This window comes from Vanessa tameamea, chromosome Z (genome assembly GCF_037043105.1).
Source record: "Vanessa tameamea isolate UH-Manoa-2023 chromosome Z, ilVanTame1 primary haplotype, whole genome shotgun sequence".
NCBI lineage: Eukaryota > Metazoa > Arthropoda > Insecta > Lepidoptera > Nymphalidae > Vanessa > Vanessa tameamea.
The window spans coordinates 10,461,990-10,472,579 of NC_087341.1; the positions used below are offsets into that span (position 1 = coordinate 10,461,990).

At 30.7% G+C, this 10,590-nt stretch overlaps 1 protein-coding gene across 1 annotated transcript; it reads right to left on the reverse strand.

Annotated features, from left to right (window-relative positions):
- Positions 1-353: 353 nt before the first annotated feature.
- Positions 354-9,372, reverse strand: LOC113402839 (uncharacterized). Its single transcript, XM_026643172.2, has 5 exons — positions 7,537-9,372; positions 2,323-2,428; positions 1,290-1,556; positions 1,058-1,198; positions 354-612 (listed from the first exon to the last, which is right to left on the reverse strand). The coding sequence occupies exons 1-5, from the start codon at positions 9,355-9,357 to the stop codon at positions 419-421; spliced, it is 2,529 nt and encodes an 842-aa protein (XP_026498957.2). The 5' UTR covers positions 9,358-9,372; the 3' UTR covers positions 354-418.
- Positions 9,373-10,590: the final 1,218 nt, after the last annotated feature.

Sequence of the window (10,590 nt, forward strand, 5' to 3'; positions counted from 1 at the left end):
TTAATTAAACCAAATTGTCGCATGCACATCGTTTCCAACGTATATCGAAATCAATTTTTCTTAAGTACGAAAGTAAACACCCGAAGATCACAAAATATACTTTCTGTTATTCTATACACATATTTCATAAAACTTAGTGCATCAGTTATTATGGATAGGAATTTAGGATTCCCAATTTGATAGATTAGATCTGTTACTGCACTATCAAAATGTGAAACTAGACACAATGTCGATATTCATTCCCGATTTCGGCAATGAGCCAGAAGATCCTTGTCGGACTATATATAATATATACACATGATGTTCCAGTGCTAGATATTTGAGAAAACCCTGGTATTAAAAAAGAAAAAACGTTTAAATATAACCTTTTTATTCCGATTTTGTCTATAAATAACAATTTAAAAACATATTCTTATTGTTATGAATTAGGTAACAACTTTTCTATCCAATCCTTGATAATGTGTAACCCTTTTTTGTTGATTGAATGCCCCAACCTCTCCATAACATGAAACTCTCCTTGTACTCCAAGAGCTTTGAGCTCATTGAAGGTATTTTTGCCCCAAGAGGTAGGCACTAAGTCATCAATGTCCCCATGTATTTGAAGAAGAGGTACTGTAACTCATAAAAAATAAATATTTAGTTTGAATTTAGTAGATGACTTGGCTAATTTAAAAATTTAAATAGTATGTATTGAAAATTTTATCATATAACTCTCTTTAATGTCCATATGGGTACAAAATAAATTATCTTCTTTAGAATGTCATATTACAAATGACAGGAAGAGTGAAACCACTGCATAATCAATAACTCAAATTTACTCTTATATACATAATAATGTTATGTCTATTCTGAATCCATTTACTTACAATCCCGATGTACATCATGTACATACAGAATTAATTAAGATTAATTTAAGTGTTATACATAATTCAATAAAAAATAGCATAATTAAAAATGTTAATGTAATGCTTATGAATAATATAATTTTTTTTCATTGACTGAGTGTCGTGATCATATTACTTTAGTAATTAGTAGATATGATTCTTTGATTCCTTACCATTCTTTTGCAATTTTGTAAGTTCTTTATATACAAAAGAATTATCATTGAGAAAGGAACTAAATGCGAATGCTCCAGCTAAGTTAGATTCCCATCTGTATGCCGTGTGAAGAGCTAACGCACCACCCATTGAAAAACCACCTACATTATAGATAATGGGATTAAACAAATATATAAAATGATATCACAATAAATAAACAAATAAAATTATAAAGGTAATAAGCAATATTACCAACTATGATTCTGTTGTTAGGTATACCAATGTCATTTTCGCTTTTAATTAAATTTCTGACATGGACCTCAATGTTTTTCAGTGATTTTTCTATCTCTGGAACTTTTTGACTAATATCAATACGGTCAAACCAAACATTGCTCATTAAACCACCTGCAGGAGTGTAAGGTTGCAGTGGGGCTGTCGGATAAAGAACTTTGATATGTGGAAAAGAAAAATTTTTGGCCATTAAATTTACCCATTCCTGCATGTGATCACCAGCAGCACCTGTAATTTTTCCAAATAATAATAATTATATTTATCCACAGGCTTTAGTGACAGTTTCTAAGAAAATTGACTGTTGATATAAAAATGCAATATATTTTTTTATAAAAGGTATACCTATTTACAACCTCAATATATATGTTATCATAAATTCAAAAAAATTACAGAGATTTATGTGTTTTTTGTTTCATTGTTTAATAATAAATTTAGTTTGAAATAACCCTAATGAATTCATTTCTGTAGTTACATAATATGTAATTATGTAATTTATATACTTAATAAAATAGCACATTAAAAGCATATATATCTATACAACATTTAACCAATACCATCAATTAAATTTTGTACTATTTTTAATTGACAGAAATTGACGCGATATCATTGGTCGATAGCTTGATTAATCTATGATATTCATTAATCATTATGAATTTGCGAGAAAAATAGCGTTATGAACGTCGACGAAACTGTTATCGGAATTTTGGAAGGAAATAGTTTTGTATACATTTTGTATAAATAAAGATATATTAATCATAAAGTCTTAGTAGTGCACAATATAGCTGAGTTATTAGCAATACCTATGAAATACGTAAATTTAAGGTTTGTTTATCTTTTATATTTATTCCTACTTCGATTGGAATATACTATATATCTTACCTTTTATTACATATAAACCAATAAATGTAATTTAAGCTAGGTTATTAATATTACACTAAAGTCATTAGTTATCTACACATGTATTTAATATTTACATTTCATTAATATTACGTACCTGAGCCGTGAAAAAATATCACTGTTGCAGTATGTTTTGCTCCTGTATTTTTTGTTAAATGTAAAGCTCCTAACGTAGCCATGATGGGATATGAATATTTCTCTTTAAATATTAATCAGATTTACGAAATTATCAGTAAATAATAATTTCCTGTACAATAATTATACACTTTATTTGGCTTAGTTTTGTAACTATTGTCTCTATTTACTTATTTTAAATTTTATAAGCAAGAAACTAGAGATTCGAGAAAGAGTAATCTCTTTCTGTTTTATCTAACGTTTAGTTGTTTTATTTATAATTTATATACTTCAATCGGTAAAGGCAAGGGTATGTAGAAATACAGCCAATACATTTCTTAGCATCATTATGTGAAGTTTAAGTTACAATAACCTATTATTTAGTATAAAATATGATAATACAAAATAATGAAAAATACTATAATATATTATGAAAAAAACTTCTGTATCTTAAATAACAAAACTGTATCACGATGCTGATATTGAATAAATGAGAAAACTGTATTTCAGTCAAAAATTACTGATACATAAATGACAAAACCATAAGAGAATTTGGCTTTATTTAACTTAAAGAATTGTTCATAATAAAGTGACAATATATAACATCTGTTAAGTGTAATCAGTAGATCAGGATGACTAAATAAATTCAAGCTTGATAATATCCCTCGCAATTCAATTCATTATTTCTTGTGACAAAAAAATCTTTTTTAAAAAAAATTACGTATTTTTGCCAGTCTCAAATATTATGCCACATAAAATATTATTAGAGCTTAACAAATTGTTAAAGAATCGATTACAATAATAATTTTATATATAATAATGTAAAATAAATAGTTTCGGTATAATAATTATAAGTAATAATTATATGATATAACTAATGATGACATCCTATGACATAGCACCATAGAGGATAGGGTTACTCGTTAACACTCGGCCACATCTGCGTTCGCATCCCGCGACGCTCATTATTCTTATCAGCAGGCTCCCAAGTCTGACAAACAAAAGAAACTGCAGCAGCATATTAATATAAATTATGATAACTTAAAATATATGGATTATGTTAAGACATTTATATTATAATTAATGTTTATATTCAAAAAAATGAAAAAATCATGTATTTTATTAACGTTTTATCAAATTTACATATATAAACAAGTATACTTACATATATATTTTTAACGACCAGGAGGCAGGAGCTTAGACATCTACAATACAGGGGCATGCAGATGCGATGCCGGCCTTTAATAAAGGTGTAGGCTCTTTTTTGAAGGTTCCCAAGTCGTGTCGGTTCGGAAAAACCGAGGGCGAAAGCTAGTCCCACAGAGTGGTCGTACGAGGCAGAAAATGCCTTAGAAATCGCTCTGTTGTGGATTTTCGGACATCTAGGTGGTTCGGGTGAAACTTGCAATTTTAACGAGATGTCCGAAGGTGAAATTCTACAGCCATGATTAATCCAAACAATTCCCGTAAAATATTTATTTCTCCATTTATCTGTTTATTTATCTTTATCAGAGATTTTGTTTGTGACACAGATAACACAGATTTTGTTTGTCATATAGATCACACAGATTTTGTTTGTCACACAGATCACACAGATTTTGTTTGTCACACAGATCACACAGATTTTGTTTGTTATACAGATCACACAGATTTTGTTTGTCACACAGATCACACAGATTTTGTTTGTTATACAGATCACACAGATTTTGTTTGTCACACAGATCACACAGATTTTGTTTGTTATACAGATCACACAGATTTTGTTTGTCATACAGATCACACAGATTTTGTTTGTTATACAGATCACACAGATTTTGTTTGTCATACAGATCACACAGATTTTGTTTGTCACACAGATCATACACATTTTGTTTGGCACACAGATCACACAGATTTTGTTTGTCACACAGATAACACAGATTTTGTTTGTCAAACAGATCATACAGATTTTGTTTGTTACACTGATTACACAGTTTTTGGTTGTCACACAGATTACACAGTTCTTTATTCGATATATATTTATTTTTATTATTTTTATAAAAAACAGAAAAATAATAAGTATTCGATATATATATAGCATTGGATAACTTTCTAGTCGCTCTGGCATTATTGTCTCTCGCAAAACCAGGTGTACCAAAGAATGCTTATTTTTCCCATCTAATCGTTCCTTCATGAACACCACATTCCAATCTATACGTGACTTAGCGGCCACATGGCGATCATTTAGTCGCTTCGTTAGTAGGATACGCAAATAACCGAGAGTTTTTATGGCTAAGCATCAGTTTGAAAGTTGGAAAGCCGGTTCAAAGCGTTCAGTATAGCACGATTTTCACGTTCGACCTGACCACCTTTGCAAAAGTTAGCTATGGCAAAACTGAAGGCGAACTGATAACAAACCCGAATAGCGCGAGTAACCCTATCCTCCACGGTGCTATGTCATAGGATGTCATCATTAATTATATCACATTATTATTACATATAATTATTAAAACCGAAACTATTTATTTTACATTATTATAAATAAAATTATTATTGTTATCAATTCTTTAATAATTTGTTAAATTCTAATATTATTTTATGTGGGATAATATTTGAGACTCGTTTAAATACGTATATTTCTTCTTTTAAAAAGATTGTTAGACTGTCACAAGAAATAATGAAATGATTACGAAGCATTGTAAAATATATTTGTTGGAGAATTACTATCAAGTTTGAATTTATTTAGTCATCCTGATCTACTGATTACACTTTTCAAATGTTATTTATCTTCTTGTTCTTGCTGTCTAAATAAATTTTGATATATATAGTGTTCAATTGAAGTGGGGAGTGGAGCCAAATTACGATTTGAAACTGTTGGTTCCCGTACATTTCTATATTTCACAAAAGAGTAATAGGGATTACTTTGTAATAGTTCAATTTCTTCAATATACGGCTCGTTTTTATTACATATATATATTTTCATTAGCACAGGTCCAGGAACTAAAGAAGAGGGTAACGATTCTCCATGACAGAGGGAATTATGCAGTTTACTTAATTTATCAATATTCATTTGAGCATACACTCTTGATAAAGCATCAGCAACCGTGTTTTCTTTACCCGGGCGATAAATTAGATCATATTTAAAACAAGATAATTCGAGACGCCATCGTTCAAGCTTTTCATTTTTTATTTTATTAAAATTATTTTGGTAAAACATGAATGCAACAGAGCATTGATCTGTTAAAAGTAAAATATGTTTAGCAATTAAATATGACGTCATTTGCGAAGACTTTCTACAATAGAGCATGCTTCTTTTTCGATTGAAGATTTTCGTTTTTTTGAATATAAAAGAGTTCTAGAAAAAAAGTCGGCCCTTTAAAGAAAGACACGCAGCAATCGCAAATTCTGATGCGTCAGTCTCAACAGTATGAATCTGATTATCATCAATAACGGCTAAAGTTGATTTTTCTATTTCTGATTTCAATGACAAAGCTAGTTTTTCAGTATCATCAATTGGAATTAGGAAAATATTTAATGTCAATCAATGATTTTATTTCATTTTGAAAAAATATTGATCCATTTTGCATAGTGAGCAAATAAACCAAGTGTTCGTTTTAATTCACTGTTATTCATTGAGGGTGGCAGGTCTAATAATGGTTTTAATCTATCAGTTCTATATTGACAGAATTGTCTTTAATATGGTATTCAATATGATTAATAGAATTGACACCAAATGTAGATTTTTGTTCATTCAAGGTTAAATTATACTTTTTGACTGCAGCCAGCAACAACACAATTTAAATTTTGATAATTTTAATTACCAAATTTTAAGTTCGTTGGAATGTTGTTACTCCATTTGTAACTCCAATATGGTAAATTGGTATTCTGAAAAATTGGTATAGATTGAAATTGGTAGACAAGCTTCAAAAGCAGTATTTTTTTTCCTTTTTCTAGTATTGGGATTTGATGGTAGCCACTTTTTAAATCTATTTGGCTGAAATAATTATATTTTGCAACTTCAGATATTATATTTTCTATATTTGGTAAAGTATATGCATCTAACAATGTAAATCTGTTGATAGTTTGCGAATAGTTTACTTTCTAAACGTTCTCGGTGATCTCCTCCAGCAACAAGGACTTGGGCACGCCTAAGTGAAACGCTGGGCATGAACCAGAAATTTCAATATGAATAAAATCGCAATCTTCCTTACTATATCGTCTAGATTTTATTGCCACTGGCTTAATATCAAATGATAAATTTGTAAATAAAGACACTGGTGCCACAGATGCATTCATAACGTTACATATTTTTAAAGGCTCTCTATTACCTCCAATTTAAAATTCTAATTTTGACTGATTATTTAGTATATCATGGCCAGTAATGATATCTGCACAAAGATTGTTAATTAGTAGGAGTTGACCTTGTTGATAAATATGATTTTGTAGGTATCTTGACCGTAGCATGGTACATTTCTTCTACAAAGGATACATGAGTCAACGATGCTTAGGTTATTCTCTGTTTGCAGGGTTTTATTTTTAAATTCATTATTTGTACTATTTTTTTATTGATAAAACTGACGGAGCTTCCTGTAACTATCAAGGCATCAACGCATATATCATTTATAAAAATTGGTACGGGAGCATTTTGTAAGCTACCAGGCGATGCAGCTTAGAAACTTTCATTTGGATAATGTATGCATGATAATATATGCATTTGCAGTTTGTTGATTCAATAATCAAACGTTGACTTCGACAAACCTTAGCAAAATGGCCTTGTTAAGAACACAGTTGACATGTGGCTTTAAAAGCAGGACATTTTATTCTTTGATGTAAATACCCACCGCAGAAGAAACAGCGTCTCCGTTGTGTAGTAAATACCGCTACATTTGATTCAAGTCATTTACATTATTAGAGAATGCAAACTGGTTTTTTCGTATTCCCAAACTGAAAAAACTATTAAACCAATATACATAAAACTTAAAGCAGTAATTGCAGAGCGTTCCAGAGTGTTTCATATATAAAATATATAGCTGTGCTAAAAAGAAACTGACTTTCTATTAAACATCTGTATCTGTAAAGCCAGCTAGTATCTGAAAATCTTTAGAATATTACTAAAATAATACACCGTTAATTTTCTTCGTATATAATTTTAATTATGAAGTGGCTCCGCGTTAATTTTGAATCTTAATGCAATATAACAATATTGCATTATTATTTAATAGTACTGTTTGACTTGTTTGGCGTAAAGGAAACAACGTAATAATTTCGTTTGTTCAGTTTCAGTTTCGTCTGGCGGTGGCTGAGTATTTTTTATATCTTCACATTTTGAATATTCAAAAACATCTGGTACATCTAATAGAGCTATAGATTTGTTTAGTAATATACCTACTTGTTCATCTAAACTTAATTTCCTTTGTTCCGTAGGAATCTTCCAGATGTATTTATGTTTATTTTTGACATTGTTTTTCAATGTTTCATTGTAAGTAGTTAGTATATTTTCCAGGCCTCCTTCAACGTTATATGCATTAGGAGCAGGAGTTTGTGTTGCATGGGAAGTAAAACGTTCGGATTGACATATTGGGCCATTTCTGACGGCAGGCAAACACTTTTGTTTCTCAGCATTGTAGTAAGCTGGACCAGGAGTCTTATTCTGGCTTTTTACGGGTATCCAATTAAACCAATTTTGAAATCGTGCTTCAGATGAATAAAAAGGACAATTGTACTGGAACTGAAGCAGCCTTTTCTTAGTTGATCCACGTGAAATAGGTAAATCGGTAGGTCTGGGTTCAAAATTCATTTTAATTAAAGGTTTCATTCGAATGGTTTTTGACTTAAATACCCATGTGGGAAAATTAATTTTACTGTGAAGTTGGTCTTGTTTTGTAGAATCATTTTCAAAATTTTCATCATCATAGGCTTGAGTATCTTTATCAAAGCTATTTTTAAATCTTTTCGAAAGGGAACCGAATGGTGCTTTATTGCAATGTGTAATTTGACATAGTGGATTATTTATGGTATAGCTAGCTGGACTTGGTCCTTCTCCAGATCTGTATTTAAATCTACGAGCTTTTACTCCAAACGGTGCAGGAATAGGCAAATTCGCAAGACAAGGTTTAATAGGTGAACTATCAATATCGAAATCTCTTTTTATAAAATACGATGTAGGATTAGGTATATCATCACATTTAGAAGGCAAAAATCTCTTCGCTTTAGGTCCAAGAAAGTTTAAATCGGTGCCTTTCGGAAACGTAGGTCTATAACTAGCCGGTCCAGGTAAAGCATCTAAAATATTTTGACGTTGAACTTTTTCAATAAATCGAAGTTGTTTAGAAGTTTTACGCTTTAAAGCTCTAATCTTTTCGATGCACATAAACTCGCGACTGGCTGGATGTCCATCAATATTGTAATCTGCTGGCCCGGGATTGAGTTTCATTGACTTGTCACTTCTTTGCGATGTCCATTTACTCCATTTACAACCGTGATAAAAGGCAGTTGATTCCATAACCCTTGCGTCGTAAAATGGAGGACAGTCTTCTTTAATCGGTTTAAATATACGTTTTTTGGAACCGTTTGGTAATATATTAAATCCGAAGTCCTTTTTAGAAGGAATCGAAAGTCCTTCTTTTAGTGCTGATCTAATAGTTTGTCCTTTGAATATTCGTCTACGAACATTTTTATGACACTTTATTTCATCTTCAATGTCAGTTTTCTCTAGACCGACTGAACAATTACATGGATTTTGTGCTCCGCATTGACATAAAACTTCTTCAAAGTCTTCGTTTTTATCTTTTTCGTACGCAAACCGCGGTGTTATTGACGAAATCGTAGTGCAATTAGGAATTTTCGGTTTAATGTCCCCAAAATAAAGAGCATGTGTCCATATTTTGTAGCCAGATTGAGTATTACGTGGTACTTTTGAGAGGAATGCTACTTTATTTGGTTTTACTGGTAACGAATTCACATTTTGATAGGAACCAGGATCTAGTAGTTGAATTGGCTGTTTCACTTTTGGGAATCTTTCACATAAATTGTATGCCATTTTGTATTTTTGCTAAATAACTGAAATTATTAATTAGTTCACAATATAATTTCTAAACCATTTAAAAAACTCATAAAAATGTATTAAAAATTGACAATGTCAAATTGGTTGTTAGGTAACTACTAATAAATAAAGGTTGTAATTCACTACATAGTATAAAACAAAGTCGCTTCCCGCTGCCTCTATCCCTATGTACCCTATGCTTAGTTCTTTAAAACTATGCAAAGGATTTTGATGCAATCCAATTTAATAATCCTTAATAAAATTGGTTTTGTATGATAATCTGATGTTAGTCACAGACTATAAAATAATACGAAAAATATGCAGACATTTCGGAAAGTCTTACGATATCGAGCCACATTTATTTTGAAAATTAAGACTTACCTATATATCTAAAAAAATATACGGAACCACAAATGTTTTAAAATTTCAACATCGGATCTGGGCAGACCACAAGTTTTATTGTAAGCCTTTAGTTATTCTGCATGAGCTTCAAGGCAATATTACTCCACAATTAGTGAAACAATCTTGAAGGGTTTTATCGACTATTACGTTATTTCACATGAGAACTTTTTAGCATTGGCAAATTATTCGACTGAAATATTAATTTAGTTAATAGCACCGATGCCATGAATTTTTCAGCTTGTTGTTGTGTTTGAATTAAGCCAGATAAATATCAATTTTCCCTAATTTGAGCGGTTCATGCTTCGCTAATCATGGAATTAGTAATATGCAAAATTGTCCTTTTCAGTTAATGAGTAGTGTACTCCTAGCTTCAACCTTCTTTCCCAAATTAATGGCCACATTAATATTACTGTCTCCTTTGGCTACAAAATCGACATTTTGCTCCCATTGACAATTCAACTGACTTGCACGAGGTTCCGCTTCTCGAATCACGACATATGTATCGGTTTCGTATCCTTTTCACAGAGGTGTGCCATGGCTCTTAGGCACAATTTTTAAACAAATAGCAAAACATAGCAAACAGTGAAATAATATCAATAAATTCGTAAAAGTAAGTTATATATTAATAATGCTACCAACAAAATTAAAACAAGGTTTGTGACTTGCTGAAGGTTTTTCAGAAGTTGCAAACACACACACAACATAAGGAAGAATCACGGTACTTATTTTAATCAAAGGTATTAAAAGTAATTTTATCGCTATCTTGTTGTTGCTTCTTTAAATAAATACTATACTATTAAAATATTTAAAAAATCGATATCTTTATTA